General features: G+C 32.8%; 1 protein-coding gene and 1 non-coding gene across 2 annotated transcripts; both read left to right on the top strand.

Moving 5' to 3' along the window:
* The first annotated feature begins 8,826 nt into the window (after positions 1–8,826).
* LOC118197919 (achaete-scute homolog 3-like) lies at positions 8,827–17,873 on the top strand. Its single transcript, XM_035369486.2, has 2 exons — positions 8,827–9,104; positions 17,647–17,873. Exons 1-2 carry the CDS (start codon positions 8,832–8,834, stop codon positions 17,869–17,871), a joined length of 498 nt encoding a protein of 165 aa, XP_035225377.2. The 5' UTR covers positions 8,827–8,831; the 3' UTR covers positions 17,872–17,873.
* Positions 17,874–19,606: 1,733 nt separating this feature from the next.
* Positions 19,607–19,678, top strand: TRNAE-CUC (transfer RNA glutamic acid (anticodon CUC)). Its single transcript has one exon. It is a non-coding gene; the product is annotated as a tRNA-Glu (tRNA).
* The last annotated feature ends 1,249 nt before the right edge of the window (positions 19,679–20,927 follow it).

The following is a 20,927-nucleotide window of genomic DNA, read 5'->3' as shown; positions in this document are numbered from 1 at the left end:
ATCGGTAAATGCTGATTTTTAGATTTTTGTAATATTGTTGCGTGAAAAACCTTAACAAATTCTTTTGGGCTACAGTTAAAATCTGAAATCTTTAAGATTTTGTTTATTAGCCCAAAGAGCGTTAGCCCAGAGGGGCTATTAATTTCAAAACGACATTTTGCGTCGATTCACTTTTCAAATTGTTGCTACCAAATATTATCGCTATGTTTTATATTTAAAGAAAGTAAATAATGAAGATTTTGCATGAATGCAGGAATATTTCTGGCAATGTGAAGAAATAACGGTACCTAGAGCCATCCAGTTTTGAATAACGTAGTTTTCCAACCGAACCTGCCCACTTGGAAGCCCGAATTTTAAATTTCGAATTTGTTGTATTATATATTTCAAATTTTGTGACACTTTAACGAATTTTTGATTTAACAAACTCGACGATTTTAACGCGAGTAATGGCAGCACTGTATGGGAAAAATAAAATAATTTTTGCAGCGCTTGAGACTGTGTATCTGAAATGTTAAAGATATGCTGTTTTTAAATATTTTGTAATATCGCTATTAAAATAAATTTTATGTGGTTTAAGTGCGAAGAACATAATATTTAATAAATAAAGGTAACTCACAAAACGTTAACGTTTTGTGAGTTATAATATAAAATCTGAATGCTTTCTGAATTTTTAGTGTTATTTTCTATTTATTTTCTTTAAGTATAGAAAATTTTGCTCGTAATCATGACAATTAAACAAAAATTGTAAAAACTTCAAAATCAAGCTCAGAAAGACACACATTTTTCACTTCAAATTTTAAACAATAATAATAATTCTTAGTATTATCTAATAAAATTCAAGTCTTTATTGTTTAAAGGACGTACGAATTTAGAAATTTCGAACTGCATTGTCATTACAAAGCTTTGTAGTTAATATTATTTCGAATTTTGATGCAAAGTATAGTACGTAGGTAAGAAGTTCAGAAATAAGTTTTTATAGTTAATTGCAGTAATACATGGTGTTTAAAATAGCTTTATTTATAAAAAGTAAATTTATTAAAATTGCTTTAAGAATAGTAAAAATACTCTTAAAATTACCAATAGCTACAGAGCTCAACATTCTGTTTCCAAATAAATGTATAGATTAACAATTTTATAATAATAAAATAACTGTATAGAAACCGCAGCCGAAGTAGCGTTAGTTAATTAAACAAAGTTGCCATTTAAAATATTAAATCTAGTTAAGAAATACATTTTATTTAAATCACAAAAATAATACTTTAATGAAAGCGCAGGATATAATATAAATTGATATAAAATATATATATAGGATTAAATTATCCTATATATTTTATATCAGCTACTATCCTATATATATATTTTAATTGGGATTATTATTATCCTATATATAAGGATTAATATAAATTTGTCTGGATATAATATAAATTGATAGTTTATAGCAATATTTTTAGAGCAGTGTGAGTGAAGTACTTAATAACCCAGGGATTTTATTAAAAGTAAAGTTTACGTGATAACAAAAAAATTAACGTGAAATACGGATCTTATGGCATATCCCCTCTCACCTTCAAATAAGATAGAAAAAAGCGATAAATGCTGTCTAAAGTGCTCTAGGTCTTTTGCGGTTTTCACGTAAATTAAAGACGTGTTTCAATACAAGTTTCTTGATATCCTGTAGAAATTTTTCTTGTAAAGTAAGTTAGAATCTTTGAGATCCTAACGTCGACCCGAAATTTCATTTCTTCCTGTGTGTTGTGACTTATCTCACTTGTCTAATACTAAAATCAGAAAAAACACTAAATTTTATCGTGGTTAGGAGTGTAGGACTGCATCTGCTGTTGCATGGGCTTTCGGCATTTTATAGATGACAGTAAAACTTTGCCCATTTCAGTCCCATTTTTGAAGTAGCATCGCTCGGGTGGGGCGTTTCAAGGGTCTCGTACCTCTATTTCCCTACTTCCAAACCACGAGAACTCAACTCTTTGTGTATTCTAAGTACCCCATTCCTCAAAGACGCTTTACGTTTACAAACACCAACCTTTTTCGGGTTTCGAACAGGGGCCCCATGAAACAAGCAGCAACTTTAAACACTATATAAATCAAGGCAGCATTTTGATTTCTTAAAGGCCATGAATTATTAGTAATATACGTGAACTACTATCTGAAATACTTGCACATTATTTACAAAGACCTGAAAGCATTTGTTTTAAAACTATTTTGTTCCATCGATATATCCTTACAAGTTTGAAAAATTACATAGATTACAAAATTTTTAGCCCAAAGGGCGTTAGCCCAGAAGGGCTATTAATTTTGTTTTGGCATCTTGCGCTGAAAACTTTAAATGTCGGCTCACTTTTTAAACTGTTGCCACCAAATATTACAGCCCTGTATTATATTTAAAGAAGTTAAATAATGAAGAATCTGCATAAATGTGTGGATGTTTTCGCACTGTGATAAAACAACGGTACCTAGAGCCATCCCATTTTGAATAACGTACGTTTCCTCCTGAATATCGGCATCTGGAAGCTCAAATTTGGAATTTGTTTTATTATCTATTTCAAATTTTGTATACTTTTAATGAACAATCTCAACGATTTCAAAGCGAGCAGTGGCAATACCGTACGAGGGGAAAAAAAAAATTTCTTATCTCCAGCGAACGAGACTGTGTATCGGAAATTCTAAAGATATGCTCATTTTAAAATTATTTCACTATATTGCTGTTGAACTGAATTTTGAGGTTTAAGTGAGAAGAACGTGATATTTAATAAATAAAGGTAACCCACAAAACGTTAAAAAAAGCCTTTTTGGGCGTAATGTAAAATTTGAAAGCTTTCATTTTTTTTTTTTTTTTTTTTTTTTTTTAACCTTGGATAGGATTTTCTTGACGTGGCACACTTTATCATGAAGCATTTTCTGTCTTTGGTTATGAACCACTCCTTTTTACTTCCTTATATGAAATAAAGGATATATTGTAATATGAAATAAAGAATTTCGAGTTTCAGATTTCAACGGAAATATCCATTTTGTCTACATTTTTTCGTGAAGTCTGTACATGCGGGCAGAATAAAGGATTATTTATTGCCAAACGGATTCTAAAATAGATTTAAAATGGATTCTTTTTGTGATCTCTATACGTACGTTTATGATTATTTTTTGAGTTATGCGAGTTTTTGAGTTATTATTTTTGAGTTATGCGACCTATGTATCTCGCATAACTCAAAAATGATTAGCCGCAGAAAGTTGAACTTTTGTATACGGGATTGTTCTAGCATATAGCTTATATATATATATATAATTAAATGAGGTAATTTTTTGTACTTAAAAAGCTTAATACTTGCGCTAAAGCTGCTAAGTAAGAAAATATTAATTTATTTAACAAAACTGCACTTGTATTATCTGCTATGAATAAAGCGGAAAACAGGAAATTTAAAAAGTAAACTTTAATGCTAGTGTAGTAAAATAATAATAATAATAATAATAATAATAATTTGTCTAGAGCAAGTAAAGGAATTTTTTAATTAAAAGAAAATTTATGGAAATGGTAAAAAAGAAAATTTATGAAAATGGGATTAAACGATAAAAGATGAAAATTTTTAAGAAAGATTAATGAATCAATTATTGCTATTAAACGGAAATTAATTGACTTATCAAGGTAAATAAACCAGTTTCCAATCAATAAACAATAATTAATAGAAGATATTGTATTTCGTCGTCTTAATATACAAGAACCAACCGATTGTAAAATATTAAACGAGGAAGGTACTGAGTCAAATCTAATTCAAAGTACCATTTAAGAAACAAAATCTTAAGATGAAAGATAATTAACTATTTAAGCAGTTGACTAATTTGAAGCAAACCTACTCTCGATACCAGGCTTAAAAGTCGTTTACCCTTTATTTTCACAATTGGTGGTCATAATCACATACTTCCAATAACAGAAGTGTTTTAAATGGCGAAAATATTCCTTTTTTGGCAATATCAAACTAAAATAATAATAATAATAATTTTAGACAAATAACAAAATCTAACTTTTAATACGGTCATTCGGTTACTTATATTTATATCTGGGAAAGTTTTAAATTTGTTATGAAAAATTAAAATGCAAGAAGTTCGACGCCCGAGCGACAAAAATTAATGGGCATATTTTAATTTAAAAATTTACAATTTTTGATGTAATTTTCAGTTTAGTTTTAAGGATGCGTTAATTAAGTTAGAATCCTTCGAGGAAATAAGTTTGATGGAATGCAGAGGACAGTGTGTATAATTTAATAGGCGCCCAAGGAAGTCATGTGATGTCCATAGCAGACTTTTTACAAAATTTTTGTTGCAGAGTGAGACGAAAAATCTCCCTTCACAAACTGATTAGTCATACTTCGTAAAATGATTCTTAATATACATTTGGCGTCCGCTAATAGCGGAACCGCTAAATACTGGAAGTTTGACCCGAGTTTGACCTCAGGCGTACGGGTTGACTGCATGGCTGGTTTTTCTGAATATTACTCATGTGTAAGGTGAATATGAGCCAGTTTCCTTTAGAAAGAATTCGAGAATGCATCTTTACACTGAGGCAGATAGCCACTGCGGGCTTTGTCATATTTGAATAACCTTAATATATATTCAGAACTTAAAATTATGTAGATTTTTAATTGTTTTGTTAATTTATATTAAACCACAAAACAACAAAGCCATTCCGTGATTTTTCAGTTACACTGTAATTCTGAAATATGTATGAATTTTTTGGAAAGATTGCTAATTAGAAATGCTCAAAATAAAAAAAAAAAAAAAAAGTACTTCTAAAAACCTTCTTAAGTAAACGTAAATACTTCTTACGTAGTCATAAAATAAATACTTCTTATATCTAGATGTAGTCACCGCATGACATTCTTGCAAGTCGTATTTAAATATGCACATTTTTTGCTGCATTTCATTTAAACTTATGTCCTCGAATTTCATTAGAGATATATTACTCATTCGATGGATTCAGTTGTTTCTACGCAGAAACAAGCAATTCGGCCAGCGGGCAGGAAGACAAATTTTTGATGCACAAAACTGAAAATTTACTTTTAGTTCAACTCGGCAAAAAGACACTGAAGTTGGTGCACAAACTAATTTCACTCACTGTTCTACTAAAAGTTTCAAATGTAAATACGGCGGCCTCGTTTGGCCTAGCCCCGCTCAAACTTTCAAATTGTTGATAATTCTAGGAATATTGCATGCAGAACATAAGAACCTTATCCAGAACCAGAAACCTTAACCAGAACATAAGAACATAATTAAATCACTTTTAAAGGAAAAAAATGCTCAATTTACCAACATCTAAAAATAATAAAAAAAAAAAAAAAAAAAAAAAAAACTGAGCTCACTAAGCTGGGTAACAGAGGGGGGGGGGGTATATACAGATAGATAGATATATAGATAAATAGATATATAATAATTTATTTACTAAAGAAATATTGATTATATTATCTCCTAATATTAATTTTAGCAGAAGTATCTAAAAAGAGTGAACCCATAGGTAGGAAGTTTAATTCCGAAAATTGTTTTAAAGTAACTTGAATTAAATTGTTAAAAATGTTTTACGGGGACTTGAAGTAAATCATGAATAACAAAATTTCAATTGGAAAAAGAAATTAAATCAAAAGCAAGCAATTATTGCTATTGATCGGAAATTAGTTGACTTTTCAAGGGGAATAAACCAACTCCCTTTCAATGAACAATAATTAATAAATAAATACAAAGGTGTTTCGTCTTTTACTCAAGTAATAATGGTGATGCCAAACTGGCAAATCAAATTAGGCCAAATATTTCCGTGAAGTGAAGGTATTTAGAACCAAAGTAGAGTACTAAAGAATTCATTTTTATTAAGGTATTTAGAACCAAACTAGAGCACCAAAGAACTCATTCTTATTAAGCCTTTTCGCTAATACAATTTTGAGTGAAAAGCAATTTATGTAGTAAAATTGATAAAATACTTGAGTAATTGTCCCCCGACACCCTCGTTTTTATGCATTTTAATTCAAAACTATTTGTAAAAAATTAAACAGTGGTAATCTTAATTGGAATTATGAAATAGAACACAAAGTAATCGAAAAAACATTAGAAAATTAAGAAATATAATGCAATCTTTGCAAAAACAAATCAAATAATAAAAATTTAAAATTAATGTATATATAATAAGAAAAGGGAATGTACATGAAGATATAAAAGGCCAGAAAAAGCATTAATTAACTTACGTTCTTTCTAGTGTGTTGTGGGCAAAGTGTTCTCTTCGGCGTCTTACTAAGAAGGGTTGTGTGTCCGAAATTTTTTATCGGTAGCGGGGGCTTTGAATTATCTCAGGCGGCGAAGAGATAGATAGATAGATAGTATACATTTATGTAATAAGTGCATAGAAGGAAGCCGGTATACTTCTTCATTACATTAATATAATCCGCTAAAAACTAAATATTTTGCTGCTTAATAGACCCATCATTAGCCAAGCAATAAAACCCCAGAATAAACTTGTTGAAAGCTGGTTGTTTGATATGGACTCAAATCCCGGAGTTTTTCGTGTTTTCTTTTGTGTAACTTGAAAATATAGGCAGACAGTTCTCGTGTGCTTGACCTTATCCAAATAACTATCTAACTTTTGTTGTTATATTTTTATGTATTATTTAAACTAGCGAAAATTTGAAAGAACACAAAATTAACCACTATTTTAATTTTAGTTAGCCTGGAAAGGTTTGGTTTGGTTTATTAATTAATGGCAAAGCACGCGATGTCTGTTTGCCTAAGGGAAATAATGCCTTCGGGGAGGAATTTCTAAGAAAAACTGTTTCGTATGGGGTCTCGTCCTTCGGGGTTAGACGTGGGGAAATCCCGAAAGCGCCCATGCAACCAACCCATTCGCCTGGAATCGAACCCAGGTCGGAACCACGAATGTTCAGCGACTTTACAGCTCAGCCGCTGTTGGGCCCGTTAGTCTCAAAATTAAAAGCAGTTCGAGAAATTGGATTTCCAATAAATAAAGTTCTCCAATTAGTCTGCAGACTTCTGTATTTACTTTCCATATATTCAGAGCATGAAAATTATAAATTGGTCTGTGCTTCATAATCATGATTACTACGAAATCCTGAATATCATTTTGCAATAAGAAAAAACTGCTTTCAGTTAAGTTTATTGTTCAAAAGAGTTAATTATTTACAACAAAGATTATTATTCGGAAACAAATTGCTACGTAATGTCTTACATGCCGCTCCTTGGGCAAATGTTAACGGAATGAATGATCATGGTCCCAGTTGAATGAGCAAAAACATGAAGGGAAATATAAAACGTAACCGCAAAGCAGTACATAGAATGGCTTGACCTAGTTCAAAAGAATCCTTTTCAACGATCATTTGCGGTTATATTAAACAGTGTCCGAAGGATGACAAAGACTTTAAAATGATGCAGTCAAAAACTCCTTGAAATGTTTACAAAATTAATGATGAAAAAATATAAGTAATAGGAGTACGACATTTATAAATATCATTGCAGCAATTAAACGTTTTGAATCATATTGCTCATTACTAAATATTGATATGAAAGTATGTAGTTGTTCTAAGCAAATCTAACTACTAATATATTTTTATCGAAACAGCTTCAGAACTAATTACGAAACTATTTCAGTTGTCTGAGTTATTTGTACTTTGAGTTCTTCAGTACTTGTAACATTCAGTACATATAGTTCATCTACGTCACATTCCCGCAAGTAGACTAGGCTGCTTGGATATAGCAAAGAATGGAGGGCTATCTGCCTAAGAGGAGGGATGCCTTAGTGGAAGACTTTTTGAGGGAACTAGCTCGTATTTGCGTTACACATACGAAAAACCACGAAAACCAGCATGTAGCCAGACCTTTCGCCTGAGATCAAATCCAAAACAAAGTCGTATTGCTAAAATTCTATTCAAATACTACAAAGCACTATTGAAATATCTTAACCACTCGACCACTGCTGAGGAGAAATTAAGTGGTCTGCAAAAGAGCAGAGTTGTTATAGAATTAACGATGCTAATTGCTACAAAGAAGGTTATTATCCAGGTACGTGTGCTTATCTTGTCTAGTGGTTCGTGATTTTCAGTTGAAATTAAATTGCTTTGATGATGTTCAGTAATATAGTAAAAACTATGAACACTTTTGGAAATGTATTTTTGATGGTTTTGATTCTTAAATCGCTATGCAATATGCTATTCTTTATAAATCTTATAAATCAACGAGCATTGGTTGTTTCCCTAAGAATGTTATTTTGCAGAATTTGAATTTTGTAGAAATTTATCTTTGCAGCACGTTCGCACATGGGGGGGGGGGCGTAAATTGAGGTTGGACTGATTACTGTTTTGTACAATATCATTTTATTATGAAGACTGTTATGTTTTCCGATCTTTGAGAAAGAAAATTGCTTTTGATTTGTTAACATTAATTGAAATTCTCTAGTCTGTAAGCCATTTCTCCAGCTAAACAAGATAATGCTGAAGTTGACAGTAAATATTTTCAAATGTTTAGGTCTGTGTCAGATTAGATGTATCATAAGCGAAGCTTGCTAATTGAATTATAGGATATTGTGGGATGCATTACTTACACGCATTTTTACGTCACGTCAGTGTACTATCCAAAACAACCAAAATACCGAGCAACATAATATTCGAGATTACTCAGCAATCAATAAAAATTACGCTAAGACTAATGGCTGTTAAATGTAAATGTTGTACCAAGATATCGTAATCTCTACTAACGGTAATAGTAAAATTCACCTAGTAGCACAACCATCTACACCTTCTTAAAAAAAAAAAAAAAAAAAAAAAAAAAAAAAAACTCTGATGATACTCCATCTCATTTCAGATGCAATCCACGGCGTTTCTAATCCGATGACGAAGAAAATGTTCTCTCATCAGGACTTCATCCCCCCGAATTCATCCCCTTACTGCCAACAAAGCCTGCCGCAGACGTGGTGTCCAGAGCGGGGAGGCTGCGGCCCAGTCGCCCGTCGCAACGAACGGGAAAGGAAACGGGTTCGTCTGGTCAACATGGGATTCGCCAAGTTGAGACAATATATACCGGCCACAGGAAGACCGGGGAAAAGACTCAGCAAGGTGAGATATGAATATTGTACATCAGTGGTCTCAAATTGTCCCGGAGCAATTTAATACGGCCGCGACCACATTTTTCGCAAATCATTATTACCCCCGAAAGCAAACCGAAAAGCGATTTTGCCCTGTTTCACTTTTCGTTCAAGTGTGTTGCTAATCGGCAAAATATAAGATAGCTATCGTTCAAATTTAATTTGTCTATTACTGATGAATAAACTAAGCTGTTTAAAAGCAATCGATGCGGTTCTTAAAAATATTATTTATTTACCTTTTAGTCTGAATTAAATAAAAATGTATTGAATTCATGATATATCTAACTAAAAACATTACATATTTTTACGGAATTACATTACGTATTTTTCACGTTTTAAATAGAGAGAAGATACTTAACGTTCCCATGTTAGTCTAAATGCATATTCATTTAATATCCTATAAAATCCACTTTGGCACGTCTGTGGGTGATTACTAAAATCTCAACCATTTCGGACTTTTTTATGACAATTCTTAAAGCAAGAATTAGAAGAACGATTTAAGATTCTAATAATTTTGAGTCCAATTTTACGATATTTTCATTACCATTAAAAACGAACTGGAGTAACGTTCCAGAAAATCTATCAATACAGCTAATTAGTTTACATGTGATACAAATCTTATTCAAAGATTTGGAGATATATATAAATAGATTTGATAAACCTTTTTTCAAAGAAATGAAGATATACCCTCTATTATGGGTTTTTGCAAGAAAGATAAATATCCTCAGTTACAAATTTCTGCAATAACAATGATCGCTTTGTTCAAGAATACGTTTATATACGATTTTTTTCGCAGCTAAAAATGAATAAGTGTAAATAAAAACTAGACTCGCCGATGAGCATCTGCGAGTGGTGATAAAGATAGTTTCTAGCAATTTTTCACCCAAGCTTACAAACTTTAAGACTTAGGGATAATTCCTTACAGAGTCTTTTAACCTCTAGTTAGTTTATGCTGCTCAAGTATACGAGATATTATAGAGTAACTCCAACACATCAATAGAAAAAATTGTGCTTTTACAAGATTTCTATAGTGAGTTAGTATGTCTGTGGATAGAACTCACTCACTGAAGGAGACTTCATCTTCATCTTACAAGATTTCTATAGTGAGTTAGTATGTCTGTGGATAAAACTCACTCACTGAAGGAGACTTCATCTTAATTTAATATATGCATCTTACTCTAATTCCAACACATTTAAGTCAGCAGACAGCAGATATATGTAAGCTGTAATACATTAATAAAGGAGTGGCCAACCTTTTACTCCAATATTTCGACAGAAGAGCTCAGATGCGCCATATTTCTCGAGCACATTTTTACGTTGATGGTTACAAACAATTAATGCAGAGATCTGTTTATAGACATAGTTAGTTTTTAAATAATTTCATTACTGTGAGTGAAACAATATGTAGTGAACTTTAGTCGTGAAAAGTCTGTTAAGGTCCTACTCCGGGGTCTCCCCTCTACTACAGATGTTAGCGGAATCAAAAATGTACTAGAAGAAAAGGGATATAATATTTAAAAGGTTGTGCAGTTAACAAAAAATCGTACTAAAGCTCCTATGCCGCTATTTCAAATACAGCTGCTTCAAAATGATACACTCGAGATTATCTGGAAGCTCTCTAATCTTCTCTATTTTGAAACTAGTATTGAGAAATATGTGTCTAAATTTCAGATACCTCAATGCTTTAACTGCCAAAAGGGGCATCATTCGTCTGAAACCTGCCGCGTGGCACCTAGGTGTGTTAAATGCACTGGTTTTTCACAAAAACTCTGACTGTGAAATTAAAGGCAAAACTGATACGCCTAAGTTTGTTAACTGTGGATTAGTAGGTCATCGAGCTCCCTGCAGTGAATTTCCGAAAGCCAAAAATGCAGGTAAATTTTCGATCAGACCTGGCGTCAATTACGCACAGGCCCTTAACCCTGAAAGGAAACATGTGCAAACACAGAAACCCGTTCAGACACATGCAGATACGAATGCTGATCTAACTGACGCAAGCTTGAATCCTACGAATAAATTTTAAATGAGCGGAATCAGGGATCTACTCATGAAAATAATGGCTGAATTTCAAAAATTATTTAGCAGTAACCTAAACAAAATCGCCCAAATATTCAGGCATAAAATTCCAGACATGAGAAACTGTGGAAATGACCTCGGACAGAAAACAAACATTTTCTACCGGATATTGGAAGAAATTAACAACATTTGTGCACAGAAACTAGATCTTACGTGTCCGACAAATATCGTATATTTTTTGTATCGTTTCATGTCTAATTTCTCCCATTTGATATGTTATTTTGCACCCCATTTTCCTTTTGATCACATATTCCATTTTACCTATTTCTTATATTGTGTACCTGTGAATTCTTGACTCTCCCCTAAAAATCTGGCCAATACTTTTGCTTTATATTTTTCGCACTTTCTTGTCTTATCATCTTGTGTATAGCAGCTCAGGACTGCGGATGAACTCTTGTCTACGACTCTTTCGAATTATTGAAATGTTCTCACTTCCCGTTTGGGATGAACTTATGCTATAGAATAACTGTAGGAAATCGACTACTTGTTATCCAGGAATAGCGCATTCACACGCAGGAGCCTAAAACTGCGAACCGCGTTCGCCTGAATCGACTTACAAGTGTTCCTCCCAATATCTTGATTTTTTCAATATATTTGATCAACTTGCCATATTCTCAGCACATTTACTACTCTTTCAAACATGAAAACGGACTCAAATCCTCATTTTCTAACTGAGAGATAAACAGTTTTAATTTCACTTCAAATAGACTGATGCTGTTTATTAAGCTGGGGAATAATATATTTCAGCTTTGCAGTTTCAAATTTGGATCATTGAGGGGACTAGTAATATTAATTGAAAATGCCAAATCAAATAGCTAGTTGCTGTCAAACATTAGGATTCTTTCAGAAGGCAGTTCATTTTCCTGTTCTAAAAAATACTAAATGTATGCTAAACATAAAAAATATATAAATTAAAAAATCTAGTAAATCACAACAGACTAACATTCAACTGCCTTTAAGTGGTAAAAAATCAAGCTCGAATTATTATAATTTATTTATTAACTGACCTCTTAGTACAAATTCAGAATAATGTCAAATATCGCAAATTTTGAAATTAAATATCTCAGTCAATTTTTGGCGTAACGGAGTCAAACGTTTTGTTTCTAAATCTTTTATAATGAGTACAAAATTTTCCTAAATATAAGTATAGTGATCGAAGGAACGTGTAACAAATTAAATTTCTTATTTTATACAATTAAAAAAATATCATGAATCGTCGCATTTCTTGAAACATTTTTGTACTGGAAGTATATGTTTACGACCAACGGTGTCGAAAATAAAAGACAAGTAAGTTCTTTTTTTAACAAGGTATATAATCACAATATACAAACCAAACATAAATTGGCCTATACTGAAATAACACCTGAAAAGGATAGTGTTGTTCTCACTTTGCAAAGAAAGTAAGCTGCTGCAATTCATTTCATCTAAGCTCTTTTATCTTTCAAATTATAACCTACATTGCTTATCACTGAAACAAAGTGATCCATTAAGAAAATAATTAAGAAATGATAAAAAACATTAAGATTTTCTAAATTGAATTTCTACCAGCTAGAACATAGCTTAAACGAAATGGAGAAAATATACCATTGAGTTACAACAAAAAGTCCTCGCATGTGAAAATAAGAAAGAACCTTTTAGATTCTCTTAAAATATATATATAAAGAAGAAAGTCTGTGAGTTTGTCCTCTAATAACTCAGTCCCTACTATAGCTATTGTCACAAAACTTTCTACAATTCTTTTCTGGGTTCTGGAAATGGTCAATGTCCACTTTTTTTCAAAAAAAAAAAAAAAAAAAAAAAGGAGGGCGTAGCTAAAATCAGAGATATTAATTAAAAACTCGGAAAAACGATAATTTTTTCGCTCTCCTTTTTCCGAGTGGCCACAGTCTTGCAAGCTGGAGATGAAAATCTGCTTTCTTTCGAAAGTTGTTGCCACTGCTCATTTTCAAAACCTAGAGTTTGTTAATAAAAAATTTCTAAGTTTTGCGATGAAATAAAAATAGCATTGCCAAACATTAAATGCATTATTTCCGATTCCAAAAATTCGTGGGAAGCCATTTCGACTATCCCCATCTTCGTACGATTTTAATCAGCCAAAATACTAATTAAAAACTCTGAAAACGTTAATTTTCGCACTCATTCTTCCGAGTGGCAACAGTCTCGGGCATTGGAGATAAAAATGCTTTATTTCGAAAAGTGTTGCGACTGCGCGCTTTCAATCGTAGAGTTTGTTAATCAAAAATTTTAAATTTTTACAAAATCTATACACATAAAGAATGATGTCTGTTTGTGTATTTTGTGTTACTGATTTTTGATCAATTATGATCCATTTTTTGTAACATTTAATTGACTAAAAAATAATATAGGTGAAATATTGAATGGAACTTAGCTTTTACGGCCATTTGATTAGAAAGACGAAAATCATTAAAAGCTGCGTGCCGTTGTTGCTGATATAATGAGAGAGAATTAGCTTATTTTTCTATGAAAATTTTCTATGTATGTTCCATATCGCATCAGAGTGAAAAATCTATGATAATTCTATGACTTGAATCGCATTTTTTTGCATCGTTATTAGAGAAGGAATACAGCGGTGTCGTTCTCTCTGTTGTTAGATGCATTATTCTCAATCTAACTTAACTGGCATCGGATACTTCCGCTAGTACTGAATAAAATTCTACCAATTTTGAAAGAGAACTATCTTAGACCCATCTTTTCCAGGTAAAGGGGGGAATGTCAGAGTTAAATGATGCGAAGAGACAAAGTGTAACACAAAGATAAAGTTCCCGATAATACTAGTTGTTTGCAGAAAAATAAACTGCTGGCCACACCATGAAGGAAGCCTTCACATAATATAACTTGCATACACACCTCGATGGAATATGTAAATGATTACAAATTCAGTTTAACATCTATCAAAACCTATTGTGGACAAACCTAAAGCAAAACTTGCTTTAGTTCCAAAACAGCAAAAACGAGCAGTAATGAATAACAGGAAGCATTATCAGGCAGTTTAATTATACAGAACGAAAGCCATGACAAAACAAAATATGAATATGGACATTCTTGTAAGTGAATGCTTAAAGTCTTTTGAATACGTTTGTGTGGGATAGGTGATTACTTAACATGATGCTTTTAAGAAATAAGAACGCAAACTTTTAAAAGTAGGCGTTTCTAAAGCAACTAAGAAATATGCAGCCACACCTTATTATTACTGCTTCAGACAACAGTTTTCTCCAAGAAAGAATTATTGTGAAGTGTTCGCTTACTTTCTTCCTGTCTTTAGTGAAAAGTGCAAAACGAAAAATTAAGAAAAAAGTAAATTTATGTCATGAATTTTTCTAACATTAACAATGGAGTTTGCTAGTGTTTACTAAATGGAACACAACTCAGAACATAAAATCAAATAAATTTATTAACAATATTAACTATGCAATGCATTATAGCTAAGGTGCTCGGAATCATAATTTGTCGAATCCCTCGAATCGTCGTGCGTTTTATGTTATTCAACTCTTTATCTAAGAATCCGTCAAATCTTCTAAAGATTATGTTTATTAAATCCTATAGATGTGTTCTCTAGAATGTCAAAAACACTGTAATTTCAGTAGTTTGGGATCACCAAGACAGTCGTTTGGGACAGTAGTCAGCACTTTGGGATCACCAAGACAGTTGGGGGGACACCAAGGCACTTGGGACAGTAGTCAGTCGTTTGCGATTACCAAGAGAGTTGAGGGACACCAAGGCACTTTGGATAGTAGTCAGTAGTTTGCGATCACCAAGACTGTCCAAGTGCTCCACTCTTTGATTTTTCTGGGCCGAGCTGCTAATCATTATACATGTCGTTTATCTGTATTGATTCCTAAAAGAAATTTTCATCTCTTCTACACTTGCTTTGATTTTTTCTAACTTGCTTTTACATTTGCTTTGATTTAAACAGGTTCCTTTAAAATGTATAAAATTTCAACTGTGAATCAGATATTTGTTTTCTAATTATCTTGAGAAAATTAACCTCAGAATTCAAAAATTTGAATTATGTACTCCATTTATTAAATTTCATTTGCAATAATCCCTTACCGAAAGCGGAGTTTACATCATTAATACTCTGCTCGTACTGCAAAATCAGGTTCCGCAAAGTTAACTATAGGAAAATTGTCTTAAGTATATTCCAACTTAAGAAAGTAAACATAATTTAAACGAAGCTAAATATTGTAATTCAAAGAAAAAACCAATTGAAAAGATTTTGATTACTGCTTAATAAATACGTAATAAAGCTCCCCCCTTTTTTTCCCTCTTTGGAAAAGGCTGGTGATTTTTGCTTGAGACAATGCACTCGGCAACTGTTGGAAAGTTTCGTGGTAAAGGAGTACAGTTTTTTGATATCTCTCATGCAATGTCCTCTAATTTCTTCTTCATTTGGGTCAATCTCCATTGCAAAATCAGACAGTTCCTATGCTTTTTTTTAACAACTCGATTAACTTCGTGTAAGTTAAACGTGCTTTATCTTCTTTATTATCACTGCTTTCAGTGTTGGTTAGTGTTATAACATCATTCAATTCTTCGTCATTTCTCGATTAATTCTTTGACTTCTCCGCAACTTCAAAATCCTTTACCGCCAGTTGCCTTTATAATTTATATAATTTCTTCATTTTCAGTCTATGAAAAACTTTTAAAATTGTTTATAGTTTTTCACCAGATGTGAGGAAAGCAAGAATTCAATGTCGGTGAATAATCGTTGAACGACGTATATATGCAATTTAGTCTTGGACAAAAATTAAATTGAAACAATTGAGCTATCGCTTATGTTCAAAATCATGTCTTGCAAATCCGCACTCTACAAGGATTTACTATATATTTTTTAAAGAAATATTGATGAATTATTGTGAAATCTTCACTCTTAAACTTGTTTTCACTAAGCGCAGATTTCAAATTTTACTTCAGATTAAAGGGAGGGGGTTAAATAATTTTTTTTCTTTTTCCCTTTTTTCTCCCCCCCCCCAACTTTTTTTTAAAATTCTTCTTATATGAGAGATTCGAGAAGTTTGAGGATCTTTTAAGATTCAGATCATTCAGATATGAGTAAATGCAAGACTCATTCCATTTCTACAATAATCCGTAGCTGCAACTTCAAACCTGAACAGAATACGTTTACATCTCACAGAGAATTTCTTACATTTAAAAAAAAAATCGGATGCGTTTTTAAAATTATATGAGGATGTTATTTACCCCCAACTTGAATTTACTTCATTGTTTAAATTCATTGTTTAAATCATACAATTAAATTATTCGTTCGAATTTAGTTCTTTTAGGTCTAACTGTTTGAAACTAGATATGAATAAAGTGAACGGACTTCGTAAGAAGCTAACTAATAGCGAAATACTTCGAAATTCTTGTTCAGCTGCAGGCCCACCTAAGTGCAACGTGAATACGAGCTAGTTTCTTTTAAAAAGTCCTCCATGAAGCCAGGGTTTTCGTTAGGCAGATAGCCTTCGAGTGCTTTCCCATCCATTAAACAAAATGTCTTTTTAAGTTGTAGAATCTTTATTTTCTTAACGCAATTTTTCCTTTTCACGTGAACCAAATTCGAAAAAATTAAAGAAAATGCATAATTTCTGAACAGTTAGAAAATTAGCTTTACAAATTTAAGAAGGAGATTGATTTGCTTCTTCATTAAAAGAGTTTCTTTCGAAATCGAGGCTTCCTTAACTACTACAAAAGAAACATACATTCCTTAGCTATTGATATTTAACAAAAGTCTTCAGTTAAGAAAATTTCATAAAATGTTACTTTCAGGCTTATCAACATCATATGTTCATCAGTTATATGTATCAACCATCAGCAGAACAGAATACGAATTATCTGTTTAAAAATATCTATTGCAGGTTTCGTAGTAGATATCCTAAAAGTTTTGAAACTGGCAGTTTTCTCCAAATCTTCAGCTATCTTTTTAGCTGTGTTTCATCATACAAGATGCTCGTAAAATATAGAAACATCGATATTTAAATATTTGATAATTAATTCCCAAGACGCAGAACAAGTTACCGAAAGAGCACTGAATGGACCACAAAAAAATTAATTTGATTCAGCTTTTTATTATTATTATTATTATTATTATTATTATTAATATAGGGTGTTATATGTTTTACTCCAAGAAAATTATTGATTTGCCGCATTTGGAAAAAAAAAGGGAAAAAAGTATCCATCCTATTGATTCTAGTCCTCATTACATGTGTGGTATTGGTGTAACAGCATCCACAAGATATATCCTTCGCAAATGAGTGCACATTAATCTTGAATAGATTCTACAAAATTATTTATACTGCCAAGACTTATGAAACTACAGTAATTTAATTTCTATATCGTACGTCTTTCATTTTATGTCCTAGTTTTAGCTTATTCCTTATCAATTCAGTTTTTCAATTCATATCTATGTTCTTTCCTAGGTAGAGACGCTTCGATCAGCTATCGACTATATACGCCAGTTGCGCCAGATGCTACGTCAGCCACCGGAGCCTTCATACTACTATCCGCCACAACAGAGGTTGCCCCAGGATGGGGGTTTCCGTTGCGATTTTGGTTGCCCTTGTAATGATGGTGGACCGGAATATGTATTTGAAGCAAGTCCGGAGATGATCTTGCCCTATGGTCCGGATACCTACGTCATGTGAAAAGGTAAGTTTCCAAAACGAATGAGTCGAATGTCATTTTTTGCAAAGGCCTTTTTTAAAATAAACTTATTTAATTCTCTGGATAAAGGCAAGAATCACTAGAATAATCCAAACAGATTCAGTTTCTTTTGTGAAAAGGTATCACATACATAAAGTTCACTCAGCTATTTGAATTTTTCAGAATTACCCAATCTACACAGAGACAACCTCTTTATTGAAAATCTCGGGTTCTGAAATCCTTACACAGAAGTCGGTATTGATTCTGTCCTTTCTTTGCGAGTGTAATGTTAGAATATCCACTACAATGGATCCTGGATAAAGTTGTCCTTGTCAAGATGGAAATAATCCTACAGATCGGATCATTGCTGTGAAAACTGAATCACTATCCGGCACTGTGTGTGTGTGGGGGGGGAGGGGGAATCTTTGGATTTTCAGCTCACAGCTCTCATTCCAGAAATATGGAGTATTATTCAAATTATAAAAGATACGCTTTCCAATTAAACGATCAAGTAGTTTGATTTACTTACTAAGAAGCAAATATTTTGCATAAATAATCTAGCACTATTCTCTGTTGTTCGGATAGGAGGCTTAAATTAGGGGTAAGCGAGATTCAATAGGCAGCTTTCGATAAGTAGAACCTAAGTTCTTGCCAATTAGACCTGCTAATAGTAAATCTAATAAACTGGTAATTAAAAAAAAATTGGAAAAGTTGTTTTTACGTGTATTGTTATTAGGTTTTATCGATGCAAGAATATGAAATATGTGCAACGTCATATTCCAATGCCGGACCTTCCGAATACGCGTCGAGCGTGCTTTCAGTAACAACACACAGGCATGCGGAAAGGAGGAATAAAATGCCTCGTATACCCCCTTTTAAGGGTGACTAGGGATTAGGGGACTCAAAAGCCAAATCCTTGTGATGAAAAATCCTCATCCACCACCTTTTAGTTCGGGCGCCACTGTAGAGTCATTAATATTTTTTTAATGTGGGAAACACGAAAAATGAGCAATGCCCTCGCCGAGACTCGAAACTGGACTTCTCGAATACGCGCCGAGTGTTACTGTTACACCACGAAGGCATGCAGAAAAGAGGGAGAAAATTCCTCATAAAGCCATGTAGAAATGTTGGATTGCATTAATGAACATTTATTTAATTCATATTTTTTTAATATGATTTTTTACAGTGTTACATTGGGTACTTTATTTGTACGTCTGAAATTTCTTTGTGAAATTTAGTAGAGTAGAAAAAATAATTTTCTTGAATCTTTTTCATATACGAGTACTTAAATATGTATAAAATCAAGTAGTTTTATACTGATACATGAACAATATTACTACCTTACTGAAACGTGGTAAAACTAATTAATTGAGCATTTTTACGTCGGGCTTAAGAGAATTCTTTTCTCAGTTAATGAGAAAATTCTGTAAATGCTTCGTTAAAATAACATTTCTGTTACACTCTTAATTTTAAATAGTATTATTATACTAATGGGAGAAAAACAATATCGTAGAAAATAATGCACATTCAATTCAATAAAAATATAAAACAAATATCGAGCCATTTTTCTTTAATGAGTCCTCTTCGAGGGATATCCTTTCCTTAGGTAAATAATCATAGCAAGCTTTACCGCAATTTAAATAACTCAGAAAGCTATAAGGCAAACAGTTTTATGAACTGCATGCTTCCTTGAAGTAAGAACTGCACTAGAATGCATGTAAGGGTTCGATCAATGAATCCCATGTGGTCTAGTGGTTAGGATTCGTGGCTCTCACCCACGCGGCCCGGGTTCGATTCCCGGCATGGGAAGAGATGCTCAATGGTGTAACGGGTAGCACTCTGGACTCTGAATCCAGCGATTCGAGTTCAAATCTCGGTGGAACCTGATTTTTTGGCTTTCAAGTTGTATTTTCCAAGCCCAGCTCCCGCTTAAAACTATGAACTCATGTTTGTATATAAATGTTTTGTATTTCTGTAAACGTGTGTAAATATTTTAGTCATTCGGAAAATTGTGCTGTTATTTTGATGCTAAACATAAATGAAAGAGCATAGAAACAAACAAACAAAAAATATTGGAATCGTATAAGCCCATTTTTTTCCATGATGTGCGAGGGCTATTTTTTTTTCAACCTCCGATGGGCTATAAAGAAAAGACGGGTGAATATACAAAAAAGATTTTATTACCAAAAGTAATGTACAATACAGGTTATTTCTCTACATAATCACCTTGACGATTGAGTCATTTGTCATATCTGTGAACAAGCTTTGCAATACCCTCTTCATAAAATGTCCCCGCAAATAACTGGAAGTGAGTTGTGACGGTTTCTTTCATCTCCACGTAATTTCGGAAGCGCTTCTCGCTAAGCCACTATTTCAGTTCAGGGAACAGATGAAAGTCACTCGGCGCTAGGTCGGGACTATATGGTGGATGTTTGAAAATGTCCCATTGAAATTGCTGAAGGTGCCGTTGGGTTGCACGAGCGCTGTGAAAACAGGCATTGTCATGGATCAGAACAATTCCAGAAGTCAGCATGCCTCTTCGTTTGTTTTGAATAGCTCTCCATAAGCGCCGCAAAATTTCACAATATGAATCTGCATTAATTGTTGTTCCAGGCTGCATAAACTCCACAAGCAACACACCTTTTCGGTCCCAAAAAACAGTTGCCATAACGTATTTACATTTCTCCAACAGCTGCGAAGTCATATTTTTTAAAAAATTCATTATATTTTTTCATAAAAAAGTTATTAATGTGCTGTTCGACAGTCTCTTAAAAAATGAACTTGAAGCTAGTCACAGAAATTTGAAGTGACACGAAGAGATTAAAATCGAAGGAGACAAGGTTTAGTGAATACGGGATGCGACACAAAACATCCCAGCCATATCTCATAAGTATCTGTCTAACATTCATCGAAATCTGGGAACAGAATCTGGAATCTCGAAACATTGTCGTAATGGAAGACAATTGCTCAATAATTTTGCAGTTCTGGACGTTTTGCTTCAATTTCTGCTTTTAAAACTGTTATTTGGAAATGGCATTTTTCAAATTTATAGTCTGAT

This window comes from Stegodyphus dumicola, chromosome 8, assembly GCF_044657685.1.
Source record: "Stegodyphus dumicola isolate Sdum_Otavi_A_Nest chromosome 8, ASM4465768v1".
Lineage (NCBI taxonomy): Eukaryota > Metazoa > Arthropoda > Arachnida > Araneae > Eresidae > Stegodyphus > Stegodyphus dumicola.
Note: the sequence above shows the minus strand (reverse complement) of the source record. Positions and strands in the feature narration are given on the sequence as shown.